Below are 20,391 nucleotides of genomic sequence, written 5' to 3'. Positions count from 1 at the left end.
AGGCAGCTTGAGCACGGACGCTGGGGACGCTAACAGCTGACGCTGTGTTCCTGCCTCACCAGTGCTTGCTCATGTCAGACCCCCCATCGCAGCCACGCACAACAGAGAATAGAACACACAGGCTACCACACATCCAGGAAAGCAGCCTCTGGGTGTGGATCGTGAAACGGGGGCTGCTGCATTCGTTTCTCCAGCCTGCCTCTCCAGGAGAGAGAGTAGGAAATGGAAAACCAGTCTTGCATTTATATGGCATAGTATTTGGGAAATTATTTCAGCAACAGAAGCCTTTGCTAGATGTTGAGGATATCAAAATGACCAGCCAACCAGATGTTTATTTGCCTTTGATAGCATATTCTTGCCTTTGATATATTCAGTGGGATACCAGGACAGGAAGTACTTAAAGGACACATGGGCAGGAAAATAGGGACAGGACATGGCAGTGTCACCAGAGTCAAGAGCAGACAGAATTTCAAAAGAAAAGTGACGGGCATCAGATCTGACGGGGAGTGGCACATTCCGGACACTCAGAGCCTCCGGTCCACCCCATCTATCTTAGACATCTGCACTGGCTCCTGCTCAGAGCCCCCCAATGACCCCAGGACGCTGCCACTGAAAGCTAGAGCCCTGCCCACCCTTCAGAGTGCTCTGTAGTTAGATTCAGCTATCCTTCCAACCTCATTCTTCTCCCCCAACACACATCCTATCGTGGGTCTAGAACAGCCCCTGTGACCTCAAGAATGTGGCACACTTGGCCTGTCCTACCTCCACTCCTACCTCATTTGTCTCAGGTCTGGAATGCTCCCTTTCCTCCTCTATCCAAGGCCCGTGTCCTCTGCGACTCTTCTAGCCTCAGCATGCTCTTCCTGTTCAATAGCATTTTCATCACAAATGTCCTTTGCTTCCTCAAAGCAGGGAGTGACACTCGGTCACTGCCTGTCCAGTTTCACACAACCAGCAAGAGGCAAAGCCAGGATCAAAGCCTGTCTCCCAGCTCATGGAGGCAGCCGCCCGCTGGACAGCGTATGCCCAAACTGGTCCCTAACTCAAGAACTGGCTACTGTGCATCTCTTCACAATGGAGCAAAGTCAGGGACCTGCTGGCGTGGCTGCTTCCCTAGCCTTTCCCATGATCATTACAAAAACACTTGGAAAGCTAGAGGCTACGTCTGGCCCAAGCCCAGGACAGTAACTTGTTAGCCCAAAGCTGCGATTCAGGCCCCAAATCCGACGCATCTGACATAGTCCCTGAGGAGGCCAAGCAACCCCCACATCACGGCTCTCATTACCTGGGCTGTCAGCACAACTCCCCCCACTTTAGCCTTCCTCCCCACCATCAGCCCCAGCCCTGCTTTTCACATTCATCTTTTTATACCAGGCATTTCTGTTCTGATTTCCTTACAGAGCTCAGCGGAAGCAAATGTCTCACATCTAAGCGACGCTCTGGACCACCCAGGCACTTTCAACACTCAGAACAGTTTAGTTTGAGTACCTTATCACAAAATTAGGCTGACCATTTCTGAACGTATTTTCCACCTTTTATTTCCGTCTGTATTACCCATTTTAAAAAGAATGATAAGAAGAAACTTCCACCCATTCCAACTGGACTGCTGTCCAAGCTTTATGAAAACGTAAGAGAAAAAGTCAAAGCATTTCAGCCAGCCCCTGGTCAGGACACGGCAGCGACCCATCTGCCCTCAGTCACAGGAGCTTCCAGTGGCTTCTGGGAGGGCAGGAAGAATCTTGGGAGCCTATCAGGCACTTGATTCAGTCAGTGCGCGGCTGCTGCCAACTGTGTCCTGGCGCTGGGACGGGTTTTCATGTCATGTACAAGTACATCGAGAGGAATGCAGGGTGCTATGAGCGTGTTCCTTAGCCAATAAGAGGCTAAGTACACATCTTTAGAAACAGTCTTCTGTAATACAGATATACCAAACCCCCCCACCCCCCCAGCAGTGAGTTTAACATGACAGCACAGCATTTGAAAATGCTAATTAAAAATAAGTTACTTTTTAGCATTTAAGCCTTTCCCATTTAATAAAAGATTTTATTTTTGTAAAGGAGAATTTTGAAGGCATATAAGTTCTGAATTTTAACCTTGAATTTCAAGTGCATATTTTACTAAACTAAGAGCATAATAAAACACTAGTTTTAGGCTGAAAGCATCTGGCACAACTTGGCATGGCCCCTGTATCCCATGCCTCATCTTTACGCCCCCAAAGCACCTGGAATGGTTGAAGATTCAAAGGACATTCAGGGGCAGGCAGTGCGGGTGAAGCAGGTAGGCAGAGCTGCATCACGGGAAGAAGGAAAGGGTCAGCAGAGCAGGACAGCTGGGCGAGGAGGCAGATCGGAGCTTTCTCTCCCGCTTACGTCTTCCTGAGACCTTCCCCAGGGCCACCCTGTTCTTCAGTCCTTCCCCTTCGTGGGTAGGAAGAAACCAAGCGGGGAGGGAGGTGCTAGGGCTGCGGAAGCGGCAGGCAGGCAGCCAGGGACCAGCAGACCAGGCCATAGGCAGCTCCTTCCCCAGCTCACCTGGAGGGGCCAGCACCCTGGCCCCCACCCAAGTCTCCTCTAAGCCCTGCCCGCCCCTCCTACACCCAGGCAGAAAGCACTCCGGAGCAAAATCAGTAAAAAGGAAGAAGAAAAAGACCTGCTTTACACTTCATAATGATAGAATTTATAAGCAGAAACTTAGTACTTATTTCTGTTCATTAGTTTTTCTTGGTTGCCAACTTTGTATTTTCTACATAGGATAAGTACTTTGCAATAATAATTTCCTCGTCTTCCAGAGTTGAGTCGAGATAATCTTCCTCATGTTCTGGAATATCATCCAGTATTTCATTGACAGCCTCTGTCTCCATATCTTCATCTGTTGAGGCACTAGAGGTTCCTGCAATAAAGTCACATAGTAACAAGTGAGATCAGGCAGAGAACAGAAAGAGGAGAACCCACGGCAAGACTGCACTGACCCGTCCACTCGGCTACACCTTCCCTGACCCCACAGAGCAGCCGGCGGTGCGGATGTGCACGCCCTTCTGTCCCCAGGTCCCATCCCCACCTGTCAGCTTCCAGCTCAGCAGAACATGGCTCTCACTCAGTCTTCAGAGCCTGCAGACCTACCTGCAGAATCGGAAGGGGATGTGGAAGGCGTTGAGGACGAGTCTTCTGCTGCGAGCTGCAGGTCAGGAGGGAGGCTGCCTCCATTGTAAGCAAGGGTCTGAGCTGCCAGTTGGACGTGTCCCCTGAACACTTGCAGGGCAGCTCTGGCGGCTCCCGTGTCAAAGCCCATGTACACCAGCTGGGGGAGAACGGGGAGGTGGCGGTCGCTGCCAATGCCGCTCGACTACCTGTCCCATTAGTTAAGTGGCCACAACGAACCAGGCACACTAATGTGAAGGGGGGGCAACGTGGACAGAATGGCAACAGTGACATCCTTTTAGGTCACAGGCAAAGAAATGGGCTGACAAAAACAGGAGTGGAGTATCAAGTGGGATAGGGACACGAGGAGAAAAGCCTGCAGAAAGAACTTCCGGTTGCTTTCTTATTTTTCCTACTCACACAGGAAATACCTCCTGCTCCCCTTTCTCCCACCACAACTGCCACGTGCGTGGCTGACCCCTAGGGCGGGCCTATGTCACACCAGGAACCCCGGGAGCCAAGGACTCGGCCCTGTCCTGCTGCCAACCTTCACCCCACCAATCCCACCCGAGGCTGTATAGGTGGAGAGGGGCGCAGATGACTCGCTTACTTGGTCAATATTTTCCTGGGAAGCACTTTCTTGATTGTGGTTGCTTTCAGGATCGGAATCAGTGAGCCACCACCTCTGAGGATTACTGAGAAGAATCTAGAAACACAGGAATACCCTTCACTTATCACTCACACCTGTGACGTGCTAGGCAGACAAGCCGCAGGACAGAAACGCACGGAGGGCACTGTGGTCAGTGCTGCAAAGGGGCCCCTCACCCAGGTGGGCCCAGAAGGCTGGTGTCCAAAGACAGCTTCCTGCCAAAGGTGGGCCCACCATTCTGTCTGTCACTGGGTTTGAGAGCAAGGGAGTGCTGACCCTTACAGCCAAACCAGGAATGAGGGACCCACGGCGGGGGGGGCTCTGTGCACCGTGGAAGGACACTGCAGCAGAAATGGAGAAGTGGACGAAGTGATGCCTGGGCCGGAGTCAGGGCAGCTCAGGGCAGGCGAGGGGTCCGTGGGGAGGCGTTACCTTCAGGGCCTGGTCCAGGTTCCCGCCGGCCTGATGGAGGGCGTGCTTGGCTGCGTAAGTGGAGTAGCCCATTCTTTTCAAGGAGTTTATGCTCTCCAGGCGGCGTTTTCTCTTCTCTTGTTCCTCTCTCCTTATTTGGGCCAATTCCTTTAGGAAAACGGCAAAGTCTCATTGAGCTGGGGATTGAGATTTTGTAGAAAACCTTCTCGGTGTATGCTCTGTAGGATTCGTGGGGTTGCCAACCAAAGTGAAAAACAAAATGAGAGCCGACCCTCTGCCTATCTCAGCCCGTCAACAGCATGAGGGCCACAGGGAAGAAACCATGGCGCTGCTCGGAGGGCGGGCCAGCGGGAGCCGGAGGCCTCAGTCCAGGGCACAGTTACCAGCACCGGAACAGGCCCCTGGGAACCAGCGAGCTCACTGCTCGGTCCCCAAGGGGGGGGGGGCCCCCTCTAGGGAGGGGGCTGGAGGAGCTTCCCCCACGGGCAGGAGGGCTGCTCAGCCTTTGATGAGTCCCCCGGGGTCTCCGTACAAGGTGGATTCTGAATGGGGAGGGGGGTCCTGGGTGACGCCAGAGCTGCTGACCCCCCCACCACCACCACCACCACGCTCTGGGTGTGTAAGGAATGATGAGGGCTGTTTTCCAAAACTGTCTCATTTTAAAAGACCGGCTTTCCAAATGCTACTAAAATCTTACTGACAATCAAGTAACAATACAGTAACAAGTACAGTATCAGCGATGTCTGCTGGTTACTAGTGCTGAGCTGGATGACGTGAAAGGCAAACGCACAGCACTGGGCTTTCCCGAGCCTTCGCCTCTACCCAGAGACCTCCACGTTGGGGTTTACAGGTAGAAAGGACCTGTGAGATCATCTAATCGACACCAACTTGGTGTTTTACAGAGAAGAAAACGGCTCCACTTCTCAGCATCTGCTCATTAACTGCTTCTGGACCTCAGCGCCTTTACTGTAAAACTAGCACATTAGACACGGAATATTCCTGCCAACTCCAAAATTCTCAAGTTTTGGGTTTTTTTTTTTACACTGTACTTATTTCTAATTATTTTAAATGATCATAATTTTGTGCCTTTGCTTTTCTAATATAATGTTGATTGTTTCTATGATATGACTCGTGTCTAGGCAAGAATACCATCTCAAAGCATAACTAGGGCCCCATGGGAAAACATGGCCCCTTTAAAATGGTTTCCAGAAAGACACGATGATAAAAATAAAAACGAGAAAGAGAGGCGACGGCTTGGAAAACTGTCCTTCACAGCAGGAAATAAGGAAATTGCACTGTCTGAAAATTAATGCAATTAAAACAGACAAGCTCCTCCTGACTGCCCAGTCGGAAGTGACAGAGTTAGTTCCTTGTCAATAACACCTACTACAGAATTCTCTTTTCTGCTCGTTCATATCTGAGAGCTAAGGCACTTAGGAAATAAGCTTGCTATGGCCTCAAGTTTCACGCCTACTCAAAGGCACAGGCGGCGACCCGGTGTCACCAAGACCACATTAAGGTACCTCTTTGCGGTGCGTAATGTGGTCGGCTGCGTGGTCCACGTTTCCGTCACAGGCCCTGAGGCCAAGCCGGGCTTCCTGTTCAGTAAACCCCAGCTGCAACAAAGTCTCAACTTTTGATGGATCAATATATAGCTCTTTAAAGAGCTGATGTGCCTACAGACAGGAAAAAACAGAAGAGTCATGTAACTATAGACATAGTAAAGCTTAACACAAAGCTACGCCTGAAGGACATTAGACTGTACCCAATGTGAATCAGGGTATGTCAGATTTTAGATAAAAACTCTCAGTGTGACCGGTTATCAACTAGCCCATGTAGACAGACAGCACTCTCTGCTCACGACTCACACGTCACAGAACATGAGAAAACAGACTGAGAGATGTGAGAGGGCTGGTACCATTATTTCCTCCTTGTAATAAATCCCCTAAATTTCTCACCCTCCCATGCAGCCAGTGGCATGTAGGAGAACTGAGGGGAGCAAATTCTGGTCATCTCTCTAGAGAGGCTCATCCTGGACTCTTGTCCCCTCTGCTGGCTAGAAGGGACACTTCCAGGAGTAACCTTAGACGCCAAACCAGCACTGCCCTGGTGTGCTCACCTCTACACGGCTAGATGAGAGACATGGAGGCTTCTAGCCAGTTCAAGTCACATCTTTTTGAGGTTCCCTTATGGCCTCTCCCCTAGCAAATACAAATGCATTCATGTGTATGTGAGGGAGAGGAGATGGGAGATAGATGCATGTTCCCCTCAAGTCACAAACTACAAACTACTGAGTTTACGAAATGCTTCTGGCGATTAAAAAAAAAGTGAAAATGGTTACAACTCTGTGTGTTCACTTTCTTACCTTGTTGAGATACTCACAAGCCTCTTCACCATTTCCACTGTGATAACTTCGGATACCTTGAAGCAAGTAAAGTCTTAAAAACAATACCTTCTCTTTCCCACAATTTCCCTAAAATTATTGGGGAAAAAAGGATAAAACTGTTATTTCTAATTACAGGTCAATAATACTCACATTTGTAATTCCCTTTGTCTCCAGAGGGGCAAAATGGCATTACTAAAACATTTATATCTTTCCTACTGCTGATGGTAAAAGTGAAGACCCCAGAAGACAATGTCATCCCTTGTCACCAGACACCCAGGCCCTTCTGGTTAGTAGGGAAGTGTGCAGAAACCCAAGCCAGGAATATCTTACGCTGCCCTGTCATTTTCAAGCAGAATTCTGATGACATGTACAAATCACCACACTTGAACTCACTCATGTGAACTGTTACTCTTCAAAGTGATTCTTTTCTGCCTTTACACCTTCCGTTGGACCCTGAACAGAGTCACCTGCCCTCTCATGCAGGGTGACCAGTGGGGATCTAGACCAGGTAACTGTTCCTCGGGGCTGAACATTGCACAGACCAAAGTAACAGCCAGATTCGTGAAACACTTAACAATCCTGTTAAAAATACAGCTTACAAAGAGCACACTGCATATGACTGTCAAAATAAATCACTCTTTGGCAACAGTCTAAATAACAGGGATGAACTCAAATTCTAGAGGGGGGTTCAGTAACGCCTAAAACAAATTACAGTAACATACCTTTATGTGGACCAGTCTCTGATGGTTTTCTCCATAACAGTTTTTAAAGCATTTCTGGGCCAAGTTTAATTTTTTTTCTGCATCGTCAAGGCATTCCAGTTGTCCCAAGTGGAAGTAACACCATACTATGTCCAGCTGGAGCACCGCATAGTTATCCACTGTGTCCAGTAGCTCTGTGCCACACTCACTAGGAAACAAAAAGGAAACGGCATCACTGAAAAATCGCCAAAAACTTATTTGTGAATTACTGGAACTGTTCTCTAGTTTTTGGGAGTACTTCCACAGACGGAGTGCTCTAAAACAGAAATCCCAATGTTTATGAAGGGAGCTATATTTATAATCTGAATCCTTCCGATGGGAAAAAGAGAAGTTAGGACTCAGGAATAGCAGCTTCACACCCCCCGACCCCCGCTATGCTGGGAACGAGTTTGGCCTCCCTGGGTTCCCAGCTCCATCTCAACTGAGGGAGGTGTGCAGGGCTTGTCCTCCCTGCAGGGCAGGGCAGGCAGCCGGGAAGTGAGCTGGAACTATCACAGGGTTCCCTCGTTTGTTTCCCCACCTCGGGGATCACTGTCCTGCATTGCCAGAAAAACAATGTTTTCATACATTTTGCCCAGTTTTTCAGTTGTTTCAGGTGAAAGGGTAAATCTAGCCCATTATTTCATCTTGGCCAACAGCAGAACTCCGATTTCTCGTTTTATTTTATTTATTTTTCATTAGCTTCAGGTGTACAAAACAATGTTAATAGTCAGATATTTACACTCCTCACAAAATGGTAACCCCCATCCCCCAATCTACTACAGCTCTGACATCGTATATAGCTGCAACAATTCCACTGACTCTAATCCCTGTGCTGTGCTCCACATCCTGTGACTAGATATATATATATATATTAAATTATAGTTGACATTCATTACTATTCAGCTTCAGGTGTACAGTGAAGTGGTCAGGCATCTACACTGTCCATGAAGTGGTTTCCCTAATAAGACAAGTATCCATCGGATACCCTACAAAATATTTACAACATTAATTATATTCCCCAAACTGTCTTTCGTATCCCCGTGGCAATCTTGTGGTTACCAATTTGTGCTTTCTAATCCCCTCACCTTCTCCCTCATCCCCACCCCCCTCCCATCAAGCAACCCTCAGTTTTTTCTCTATGTCTCTGAGACTGTGTCTGATTAGTTTGCTCATTTGTTCTATTCTTTAGATTCCACGTATAAGTGAGATCATATGGTATTTGTCTTTCTCTGACTGACTTATTTCACTTAGCATAATGTTCTCTAGGTCCATCCATATTGTTGCAAATGGTAAGATTTCATTCTTCCTTACGGCCAAGTAATACCCCATTGGATAAATGTACCAGTTTCTTAATCCAGTCGTCTACCGTTGGGCATTTTGGTTGTTTCCATGTCTTGGCTATTGTGAATAGCACTGCAATAAACGTATTTTTTCAAATTGGCATTTTGGATGTCTCTGGATAGATACCCAAGAGTGGAATTGCTGGGTCATACGATAGTTCCATTTCCAGTTTTTTGAGATACCTCCATACTGATTTCCATAATGGCTGCACCAGTCTGCAGTCCCACCAACAGTGCACCAGGGTTTCCTTTTCTCCACAACTTCGCCAGCACTTGTTGTTTGTTGATTTGTTGATGATAGCCATTCTGACCGGAGTGAGGTGGTATCTCATTGTGGTTTTTATTGGCATTTCTCTAATGATTAGTGAGGTTGAGCACTTTTTCATATGACAGTTAGCCATCTGTATGTCCTCTTTAGAGAAATGTCTCTTCATGTCCTCTGCCTATTTTTTAATTGGGTTGTTTGTGTTTTTGGTGTTGAATTGAATAAGTCTTAAATTTTGGGTATTAACCCCTTATCAGATGTATCATTGATAAATATCTTCTCCCATTCAGTAGGCTGCCTTTTTGTTTTATTGATGGTTTCCTTTGCTGTGGAAAAACTTTTTAGTTTGATGTAATCCCATGTTTACTTTTTCTTTTACTTCCCTTGTCCAAAGGGATATATTAGTAAAAGGGTAATGTCTGCAAATTTACTTCCTATATTTTCTTCTAAGAATTTTATGGTTTCAGATCTTACATTTAAGTCTGTAATCCATTTTGAATTTACTCTTGTATATGGCATAAGGAGGGGGTACAGCTTCAGTTTTTTGCATGTGTCTGTCTAGATTTCCCAGCACCATTTATTGAATAGACTGTCTTTATCTCAGTGTAAATTCTCGCTTCCATTGTTGTAGATTAAATGACCATATAAGTATGGATTTATTTCTGGGCTCTCTATTCTGTTCCATTGATCTATGGGTCTATTTTTATGCCAGTACCATGCTGTTTTGATTACTATAGCCTTGTCATACGATTTGATGCCAGATATCGTGATACCTCTCACTTTCTTCTTATTCCTCAAGATTGCCGTGGCTATTCGGGGTCTTTTACAGTTCCATATAAATTTTAGGATTATATGTTCTATTCCTGAGAAAAATGTCCTTGGTAGTTTGATAGGAATTGCATTGAATCTGTATATTGCCTTAGGCAGTGTGGACATTTTAACTATATTAATTCTTCCTATCTATGAACATGTATGTGTTTCCGTTTATTTGTATCTTCTTTAATTTCTCTCTTCAGTGTCTTATAATTTTCTGAGTACAATCTTTTACTTCTTTGGTTAAATTTATTCCTAAGTCTTTTATAGTTTTTGAAGCAATTGTAAATGGGACTGTTTTTTGTTGTTGTTGTTTTTTAATTTTATTGGGGAACAGTGTGTTTTTCCAGGACCCATCAGCTCCAAGTCAAGCAGTTGTTTCAGTCTAGTTGTGGAGGGCGCAGCTCCGTGGCCCATGCGGGGATCGAACTGGCAACCTTGGTGTTATGAGCCTGCGCTCTAACCACCTGAACTAACTGGCCACTCCTGGAACTATTTTCTTAATTTATCCTTCTGATTATTGGTGTATACAAATGCAACTGATTTCTGAATATTAATTTTGAATCCTGCTACTTTACTAACTTCATTATCAGTTCTAATAATTTTTTGGTAGTCTTTGGGGTTCTCTATATATAGTATGTCATCTGCATATAATGACAATTTTACTTCCTCCTTACCAATTTGGATGCCTTTTATTTCTTTTTCTTGTCTGATTGATGGGACTAGAACTTCCAGAACTATGTTGAATAAAAGTGGAGAAAGTGGGCAGCCTTGTCTTGTTCCTGATCTTAAGCTTTTAGCTTCTCCCTATCGAGTATGATGTTAGCTGTGGGTTTATCATAAATGGCCTTTATTATGTTGAGATATGATCCCTCTATTACCACTTTGCTAAGAGTTTTTATCATAAATGGCTGCTGGGTTTTGTCAAATGCTTTTTCTGCATCTATTGATATGACCATATGATTTTTAGTTTTCATTTTGTTGATGTGATGTATCACATGAATTGATTTGCAGATATTGAACCAACCTTGTGTATCAGGAATGAATCCACTTGATCGTTGTATGATCTTTTTAATGTATTGCTGATTTCTGTTTGCTAATCTTTTGTTGGGGATTTTTGCATCTATGTCCATTAGGGATATCAGCCTGTAGTTTTCTTTTTTTGTAATGTCTTTGTCTGATTCTGGGATCAGGGTGATAGTTCCCTCATAAAAAATTTGGGAGCCTTCCCTCTTTCTGGATTTTTTTGGAATAGTTTGAGGAGAATAGGTGATAATTCTTTTTTGAATGTTTGGTAAAATTCACTTGTGAAGAAGCCAATCTGGTCCAGGGCTTTTGTTTGTTGGGAGCTTGCTGATTATTGATTCAATTTCACTGGTAGTAAACAGTCTATTCAGATTTTCTTTTTCTTCTTGAGTTAGGTTTGGAAGGTTGTATGCTTCTAGAAAATTATCCATTTCTTCCAGATTGTCTAATTTGTTGGTATATAGTTGCTCGTAGTATTTTCTCAAATTTTTTTGTATTTATGCAGTGTCTATTGTCACTTCTCTTTCATTTCTGATTTTATTAATTTGGGTCTTCTCTCTCTTTTTTTTGAAGAGTGTGGCTAAAGGTTTGTCAATTCTGTTTATCTCTTCATGAAACCAGCTCTTAGTTTCATTGATCTTTTGTATTGTTTTTTTGGTCTTTATTTCGTTTATTTCCACTCTGATCTTTATTACTTTCTTCCTTGTACTCCCTTTGGGCTTATTTTGCTGTTCTTTTTCCAGTCCAAAAATGTATTAAAATTGTAATACTCAATATATAGTGATAACAAAAGATGAATATAAGTCACATTTGACTTCTACAGTTACAGGAGGTTAAGTGGTTACCATCATTAGCATAGTTTTTTCCTTTCTTAAAATGTGTATACATTTTTTTGACACCCTCTGTGAGTGAGTGTGTATGTGTGTATAATCACACTCATATATATATACACACATACTCACTTTATATATTTTATATGTTTGAAATTTTCCCTAATAAAAAGTTAGAAACCATTATGGAAGGAAATGAAAAACTTATTTACCTGAATTTTAAGGACCTAACCTTATACTATCTGCAGTGAAAGAGAAGAACACGGACACTCAGAAACAGCGACAGAGGCAGAATAAGAAAACCCCAGAGGCACCACACCCTTATTCTAGTTACTTCTAGCTTTGCCCCCTCCTCCCAAATATTTGAGATAATAAATCCCCTTTTTTACTTCACTTGGGATTTGTTCACTTAAAACCCAAGGGTGCTGCCAATACAGTTGGCAAACTATACACATCTATATTTATCTTCTTCAAGTGCACAGTGTGTCTTGGGAATTCATCAAAATGGAAAAGAAAATAATACTAAAGATGGTACCTTTTGACCTATTTCAAACATCAATGCCTCATCGGCCTGAATTGCAGTCCCTCGGTACCATTTCCCATTACAAGGAACCAGGAGTCCTTGGGAAGCTGCTGACTCCTGGTCCAGGGCAGGAAATGCCCACAATGAGACTGAAACACTGGGCAGTGGAGACCAGCGATTACCAGGATCAGGTCAAAAGGACACAGGACCTGCCCACTGGCCAAAGGTGGTCAACTTAAGCACTGAGGTTTCAAACACATCTAATGTGTTAAAATCCATGAGTTCATATATTGACACTTAAAAAAAAAAGGAAAGGAACCTCACTGGTAATGTCATCTTTGGAGGATGCTAGGGAAACAACTCATTTATTCTGAAAATAAAAGATAAGGCGAAAGAACCAAGCATTTCATTCCATCTTTCGGTACAAATTATACCTTAGCATAACTAAATAGCTAATGAGGAAAAATATTTCTTTTTAGAAGAATTCTATCAATAAATGCAGAGGGGATAATAAGGTATCACACCATTTTTGCAGCCCCCATAAAACAACAGATTTGGGGAGTGATCATCGACATTGACGCCAATACCATGAGGTGAAAAGTGGGTGGGGGACGGGACACTGTATAATGGATAGTTCAGGCTGACAACACCTCACGAAAATGCGATAGCCTAATGCTTGTCATAAAGAAATAAAAGTATTGGGTTGTCGGAAAAGTCATGACGTGTTTTTTCTGTTTTTCATTGCAAAAATGCATCATGACTTTTCTGACAGCCCAATATATATGTTTACAGGGAAGAGAGATCAATTAGAAATACGAAGGAAAGAAATAATTTACAAATTGGTCTACACCTAAGTACTCTTCCACACTGGGTGAAAGCCTGAAGTCTGAGGTATACGGAGGTTGGGAGAGTACTGTGTATAATTTGGAGCCATCTTCCTTAAAACTGGTGTTCACCAAGTACAAAAGTGCCTACCAGAAATATTTGTCAGCATCCAGCAGGCATGGCAAGGCTAGTTCATACTTTTTTCTTTTCAGGAAAGCTCTGCCCTTCTCATGATATCCCATAGCTAACATGAGGGCCTAAGGAGGGGGGAAAAAATTTTTTTTAATCACTTTGAAGTACAATAAAACAAATTATATTAAAAGCATACTAAGCCTAAAAAAATCAAAGTTAAAAAAAAAAGATCACAACTAAACTTAAAAGCTAAAATTAAGAAAAATAAAATTAAAGCTTTCTTTCATTTAAACACTGAAAGCAAGCACTCAATTAATGTGGCTGATTGGTGACAACCAGCACCTGTCCCTTCGTTGCCATCAGTTTATTTTAGCATGTGCTGACCTAGATCGATTTCTAGTTTTCTCAAAGATGAAACATAAAGAAGCAGCAATAATCTCTATATCCTTTTTTTTTTTTTTTTTATTTTTTTTTTTAGCTGAGCCATCCCGCCACCTGTTGGCAGCTCCGCGGCTGCTCAGCTCGGGCTGACTCGAACCACTGTTGCTCAGAGCTCAAACTCTTGAGCGAGCTCTTAACCAACTGAGCCACTCGGCCGGCCCTCTATATCCTTTTTAAAAGGAGCATTCATTTTACTTTCTATTCTTAATCAAGTTTCTTTTGAAGTATCTGTCAACCCTAGTATTTCCAAAACAATTTTTAAAGGTTATCCAAAAATTTTTTAAGTTCATTAATATGTTTAGATTTGATTTTTTTGTATAATTCAATCGTGTAAAGCTTTTCCAAAAAGATCTGGATGCCATCATTTAATATAAAAGAGAGCATGGGCAAATAATTCCAACATTAAAAGGTAAATAATATCAATCCACTGATAGTTACAAAGTTATCTTATTAACTTTAATCCTTAATTTTCATAGTATATAGTGAAACCTACTCAATTGTCCTTTAAAGACAGAAAAATTAAAATTAACTTGACCCGCAGTCACAAGAACTTTTCATTTAAAGAAGCTACTGGACTCCAGCTTGGAGATTGATCTCAGGGTCCAAGTTGCAGAGTGCTGCTCTAAAGACCCTGTGGACGTGTTCCTAGGTAAAACCGCCTCCCACCTACTCCAGATTCTAGAACAGGGAAAGGGGGATGGGGAGACCAGGGAGAGAGAGCAAATCACCTGTCATACTTTCCCCAGCCCCCAGTATGATTCATCCCTTGAGAGACATGGCCCACACCAAAAAACCACTGCCACAGGAAACCACTCATGCTGAAAGCAGTGTGTCACACCACTCAGGGATGTCCAAAGTCACTGCCACAGGACAGTGAGGCCACGCCATTTTGTACTACTGCCTTGAAATCACAGGGTGAGCCCTCTGTACACAACTGCTCACCGTATGGTTACATTCTCTGTGTATGAGCTGCAGACAGAAAACTGTTTCTAATCCTTTGCAACATTCCAAGACAGACTAGCTAGAAAACCACCTCTCTTCTGACAGCAAATCAAAGAACAAGCCATAAATTTCTTATAGTGCTTACCTTTTTTTCTGATGGAGGAATTTTGATTGATCTGCCTGTCTGGTTAGCTATGTCTAAGTATGGTGTGGTTTCTGGGTCTACTACCATCTCAGCTGCAACAAGACCGAAAGGAACTCCATTAATTCAATGTTAAAAAGCAGTGACAGTGACATCTCAAATGTTAGACTGTTGGGAAGAAAAGCCAATGAGAAACGTGATATCCCCACCATGGGTGAGACCCCTTCCATGGGTGAGACCCCACCGTGGGGTAATTTGCTGCCACCTTGAAGTACTTGAGGGAGGTGAACAGCCAAAAGCTCCGTGTACCTCTCTCTGCTAGTATCTCGAGTCCCCTCTTAGTCCTCTGAATTGTTTTTTCTTCCAGTTTGGCTTCATTTTGCTCTTCTTCTTCAACCTGGAAGTTCCTTCTCGCATCCTCTTCAGACTGTTTTAGTTCCAGCACCATCGCTTTCACATTGTGTGTCACTCCTTGTTCCTCAAGTGACTTCCCTGGAAAAATCAGAAATGTGTGCTATAAAGCGAGCCATTAAACGTACTGGTAATAGGCCATTCTCGATGTTAAATGGAATTCTTAAACCCGCATTAGCACTTGCAAACCACCATGCCACACGAATATACACTTACATCTGCTTGTGCAACTGTTACTGTTAAGCAGTGGATAAAATCAGCCAGAGGAAATAGAGCTGACTAAATCCATCCTTTCCAATTTTCTTTATTCTCATCATAAGGTCAAATCGAAGCAATAAATATTTGAGAACCTGCTATAGAGAAAGCACTGTGCTAGGTAAGGTAAGAGGAAAACAAGGAAGCGTAATATGTGAGTTTTCCTCCCCTCTAGGTGGAGAAATAATAAACCCAATTGACAGCCCTGGGCGAGCAGCCCAGTGCACGGGGCACTGGGAGAGCTCATGTGCTGCGGCGGGTAAGGGCAGAGCCCTTGGCTTCTACCCTTTTGTAACTCGGGGGCCCTGAGGAAAGCACTTATCTTCTAGTATCCAGTTTCCTCATATATAACATGGGAATGAAGATAAGGGCAGAAATCAGTGAAAAATGAAAGAGAGTATTAACAAAATCAAAAGCTGGCTCCATGAAAAACATTAATCAAATATACAAACGTAACAGAAATTAAGTCAAAGATTCAAATAAGCCAGCACCAAAATGAAAAAGGGTATATACGGATGCCAACAGATTTTAAAATAATAAAATATTATCAACTATACATAAATTTGAACACGTTTCAAGAGAACGCTAGTTGTTGTTTTTTTTTTAGAAACTTGACAACCATTCTAACATTCAGATAGAAAAATAAAGATCCACTGATGGCCAAGTCACCTTAATAGATATGAGCCAAGGGGGGGGGGGGGGGCTCATCTTACTAGATTTTAAAACTACAACAAAACCATGGTAATAAGCTACTGATGAAGATGGTCAAAAGGCACAACCTTCCAGTTCTAAGACAAAATACGTGATGCACAGCATAATGACCATGGTTAACAATACTCGCTACAATGTATATTCGAAAGTTGCTAAGAGAATAAATCTTAAAAGTTCTCATCACAAGAAAAAAAATTGTGTAACTATGTTAACTACTGTTATTGTGGTGATCACTTCACAATATATGTAAATATCAAATCATGATGTTGTATGCCTGAAACTAGTATGTTATATGTCAATTATATCTCAATTAAAAAAAAACTTTATGGTTCTGGCCCAGGAATAAACCTACATGTAAATGGAAATAATATATACATAAAGGGGACACGAAATATCAGTGTGGTAAGAGCTAGCAGAGGTATCCGAAGAACAATAAAGCTGGATCCTTAGCCTTTATATATAAAGGGGGACTATGGACAGATTAAAGACTTCATACAGATGAAGCTAATACCAGAAAACACAGAAGACTCCCTGTTAGGGAAAGAACTTCTTAAAACACACACAGGAAGATGAAAACTGATGGATTTGATAACAAGATCAAGGATTTCTGCCTAATGAAGGCTACCACAATCAGGATTAACTGAGAGATGAAAAGACAGTGAAAGGCTACCTATGACATCTAAAATAGACAATAAGAAATGGCTAGAGGTGATGCTGGAAAGGAAGGCGAGGGCTAGGCTGTGAAGGTGGCATTACATCAAGCTCGCATGTGAACTTGATTCTCTTGGCCACAGGAACCCACTGGACACCCATCAGACGACAGTGCCTAAACTGCTGCCAGAAGCAACTGGTCTCCCAAGTCCACTCCACTTCCTTCAAATCCATGCCCTCCTGCAGCCAAAGTGATCTTTAAACACAGGTCTAGCATGTGTCACTCCCTGGTATCAATGGCTTCCCAGTTCTCTTAGGAGAAACACTCTAACACTGAACACGGCTCAGAGTCCAGGGTTTCTCAACAGCAGCACGGCTGACATCCTGGACTGCTTGAGTCTTTGTTGTGGAGGCTGCTCTGTGCCTTGTATGATGTCCAGAAGCATCCCTGGGCTTCTAACCAGCTAAGGGACAACAGCACAACCTCCTCCAAGTCATGACCACCAAAAATGTCTCTAGACATTGCCAAATGTCCCCTGGGCGGCAAGATCACTCCTGGTGAGAACCACTGCTATAACCTTCAGTGCGACCTCTGCCTGGCTCTTGTCCCTCAACAGTGCTACCCTCCCCTCACCGTCCACACTCAGCCACACTACACCTTTCTCAGTTCCTCAAATTCACATCACGGGCTCCAACATGAGGCTGTCTGGAACGCTCCGCACCACAGCCCTCCCCCGCCCTCACGCAGTTTTAGCTCGTCTCCCTCGGGGAAAATGGACTGGAACCCCAATCTTACTCGCAGCACACCTACACTTCCGTTCTGTAACATTTTATCAGACTGATCGTGTCTTTCTTCCCTACTAGCACAGAACAGAGAAATATTTATTAGAAGAGTTTTTCTGCTTTATGCTTTTATTTTAGTAAACTCAGAAATCATTGGTTTTGGGTTACACATGCAATAAAATCACTAGAAATTTGTGATTAGAGAAAGAGTGAGAAAAAAAGATGTAAAGTCATTATTTCTTGATTTTAAAATGCTGCATAGTTTCCCATAACATACCTAGTTGAAGTTGTTTCTTGTTTATGAAAACTTTGATATAATTTTCTTGAAATCCAAAGGTTTCAGCTATTCTGTAAAATAAACCAGTGAAAACTGTAGGTAATCAAATTTGTTACTTTTCACTAAATAGATTTTAATCATGATAGCTATTTTATACATTTTAATCAGAAATACCCAGTATTTCAATTTACAAACGTCACTTCACGATAAAGCCAGCTACGAGATGATTATTTGAAAGCGTGCAAGAGACAATGTTCCTTTTAAAACTAACTCTTCTACTACTTGTTGCCTCATCACGTGGAGACCACTTGTGTGGCATGCCCATCTGAACAGATGAGCCCTAGCTGCACGTCAGGAGAAAATCCATCCTTTATACCTTCCGCGGTCTCCATGGAGGAGCCTGTAATAGGGGGCTGTGTCACACACTCTTCTGCTCATGTGTGTAGAATGAAGGATGCCTCCTGAACCCATCCCTAACAGCCCTGATGTAGACCAAAGAAGAAAATGAGAATAATCAGCTTCAGAAACACGGGCTTGGCTAGCCCTGGAGGTGCTCAAAACACTTACCATTCAAAAATATACCAATGGATGGAATAACCGACCAGGACTCAAAAGTTAGAGTTTCACTAGTATGTGACAGGCAAGTCTTTTTTCTTTTTACAGATTGACCAGCTGCATGAAATCAGCTAAAACAGGCCGAACACCCCAGCAAGCTGTTAATGCACTAAGGAATCAAGTTCAAAGCTAACGATCTGCTGAACACCAAGCTGTCTCCTATTTCTACCATTAATTCATTGATTCAACGTGTATCAAGTACCTGTTAGATGGTGGACCCTGAGTTCCCACCAAAAATTCTAAATCCCTGGTACTGATTGCAAAATGGTCATTTGTGACGATGACTCGAGTTGTGCCAGGACAGGAACAAGTGTGGGGCAAGTCTTGAGTTTTCATTTGCCCTTAACCCCAGTGTGAGCCTGAGTAAGTCCTGCAGCCTCAAAGCCTCTCTTTTCCCTGCCCCAAAGTGAGGAGAATAACGCCTGCCCTGTCTCTCCGCAAGGCTGGCCACAGGATCCAATGAGCCGACGTAACAGGGCCAGTGGCACCGAGCACACAGGTACTTACTTAGACCTCAGTTCTTTGCCAGTAATGTGCAACTGGGTCTTCAAGAGGGCTTTCTTATCCTATTCAAAAATAAGACAAAGAAAGGAACTTTAGGCTGTAGCTTAAAAAAAAAATTTTTTTTTAAATCATAATTTATTCGATCACATCACTAAGTTAAGCATCGGTACCTATGTAAATGTGAGAAAATTACTCACTTTTCGTCGCTGTGGAGGTAAAAACACCTCAATCGTGGCAATTCCTGTTGTCTTATAATTTTCATTTCCTGTGCCACGCTCGATTGCTTTGCAACGTATTTCTTCCATTATCTTTTCTACTTCATTTTCACAACATTCTAGCTTGTCAGAGTACTTCTTGGCAAGGTCCTATGAAGAAATATCAGAAAACACTGACCACTGTGGTGCCAACTCAAAAAAAGTTGGGGGTGGCAAACACAGCACAGCACATTCAGGACTCGAAGGCAAAAACTGATGAGGGGTGGTCACCCCATTACAGTGAAATCCAGACTGGCTTGACATCTTAAATAGGTGTAGAGGTTAGAGAGGATCCAGGGGAAAATAAAGGATAGGAAAACAAACCCAACAGAAAACGTGAAAATAACTGGGATTATTCCAGGAGGGAAAGAAAGGTGGGCTATCACTTATGTGACTGCGATATATAAAAAATTAAGGAATTGCAAACTGATCAACTCCACTGGAGGGGAAAAAAAGAAAAACAGAAAACATTTCTACAGGTTTGGACATTCTTATGTCGACACCAAGGAGACATAACACTGCTAATTACTATGTCTTAAAAGAAAAATACCTTCAATGCCAAACTGTCGTCTTTATTTTCATCTGTATATGGAGGTTTCCAAAGTTGAATTCTGTCTTCCCTTAAAAACTGGGTCAGTTTTGCTTGGAGATATTTCTTTTGCGCCATCCTTGAAAGCAAGACAACACAGCAATGATAACCCACATCACATTTTCAAAGTGTCTCACAACTACCTAATACGCTGATGTGTTTTGTAAACAGAGCTCCCCTACACTCTTCCCACTCCAGTTTAATCTCAATTAATTTTAGATTAGGTTTTAACTAGCTCTAGATGTCTCTCAAATAAATACCAGGGGTGCCAAAAAAAAATGTATACAAGTGGACACTTTGGTCAGCGTTGCTCAAGCAATAGTTCACCTAATCAGAAGTGTCTGGATGCTGATGGTAACCGCTTTGAGCACCTCTTGTAATTGCAGAAGTCACACATGACGTGTAGTCATCTTTTGTTATCGGTATATATTGGGTATCACAACTTTTTTTTTTTTTCTTGAAGATTTTTATTGGGGAATTGGGGGATGGGAACAGTGCTGGGGAATTGGGGGAAAGGGAACAGACAAGTTGCTGTCGTTTTGTTCTTCAATCTAGTTGTGGGGGACGTTGCTTCACTGGCCCAAGTTGGCACCATCACTGCGCTCTTCCCGGGTGAGGCAGGTCAGTCGCCGGCTTCTGGACGGCCGCTCACTGTGGCTGCTGGCCGCTCACGCTGGCTGCTGGCTACACACAGTAGCCCATGGCAACCCACTGC

General features: G+C 43.2%; 1 protein-coding gene across 1 annotated transcript in view; it reads right to left on the bottom strand.

Moving 5' to 3' along the window:
- Nucleotides 1–1,516: 1,516 nt before the first annotated feature.
- Nucleotides 1,517–20,391, bottom strand: part of NUB1 (negative regulator of ubiquitin like proteins 1) — a 21,512-nt gene continuing 2,637 nt past the window's right edge. The window contains exons 2-15 of the mRNA XM_019655427.1: nucleotides 19,638–19,755; nucleotides 19,031–19,198; nucleotides 18,837–18,895; nucleotides 17,715–17,785; nucleotides 14,936–15,118; nucleotides 14,630–14,721; nucleotides 13,120–13,226; nucleotides 7,327–7,513; nucleotides 6,584–6,691; nucleotides 5,742–5,894; nucleotides 4,219–4,365; nucleotides 3,748–3,843; nucleotides 3,120–3,297; nucleotides 1,517–2,889 (exon numbers count right to left, since the gene is read on the bottom strand). Coding sequence (XP_019510972.1) covers nucleotides 2,711–2,889; nucleotides 3,120–3,297; nucleotides 3,748–3,843; nucleotides 4,219–4,365; nucleotides 5,742–5,894; nucleotides 6,584–6,691; nucleotides 7,327–7,513; nucleotides 13,120–13,226; nucleotides 14,630–14,721; nucleotides 14,936–15,118; nucleotides 17,715–17,785; nucleotides 18,837–18,895; nucleotides 19,031–19,198; nucleotides 19,638–19,754 — 1,845 coding nt within the window. The 5' untranslated portion in view covers nucleotide 19,755 and the 3' untranslated portion in view covers nucleotides 1,517–2,710. The remainder of the gene's footprint in view (nucleotides 2,890–3,119; nucleotides 3,298–3,747; nucleotides 3,844–4,218; nucleotides 4,366–5,741; nucleotides 5,895–6,583; nucleotides 6,692–7,326; nucleotides 7,514–13,119; nucleotides 13,227–14,629; nucleotides 14,722–14,935; nucleotides 15,119–17,714; nucleotides 17,786–18,836; nucleotides 18,896–19,030; nucleotides 19,199–19,637; nucleotides 19,756–20,391) is intronic.

This window comes from Hipposideros armiger, unplaced genomic scaffold (genome assembly GCF_001890085.2).
Source record: "Hipposideros armiger isolate ML-2016 unplaced genomic scaffold, ASM189008v1 scaffold_239, whole genome shotgun sequence".
Classification (NCBI taxonomy): Eukaryota; Metazoa; Chordata; class Mammalia; order Chiroptera; family Hipposideridae; genus Hipposideros; species Hipposideros armiger.
This window is presented reverse-complemented; position numbering and strand designations above follow the sequence as displayed.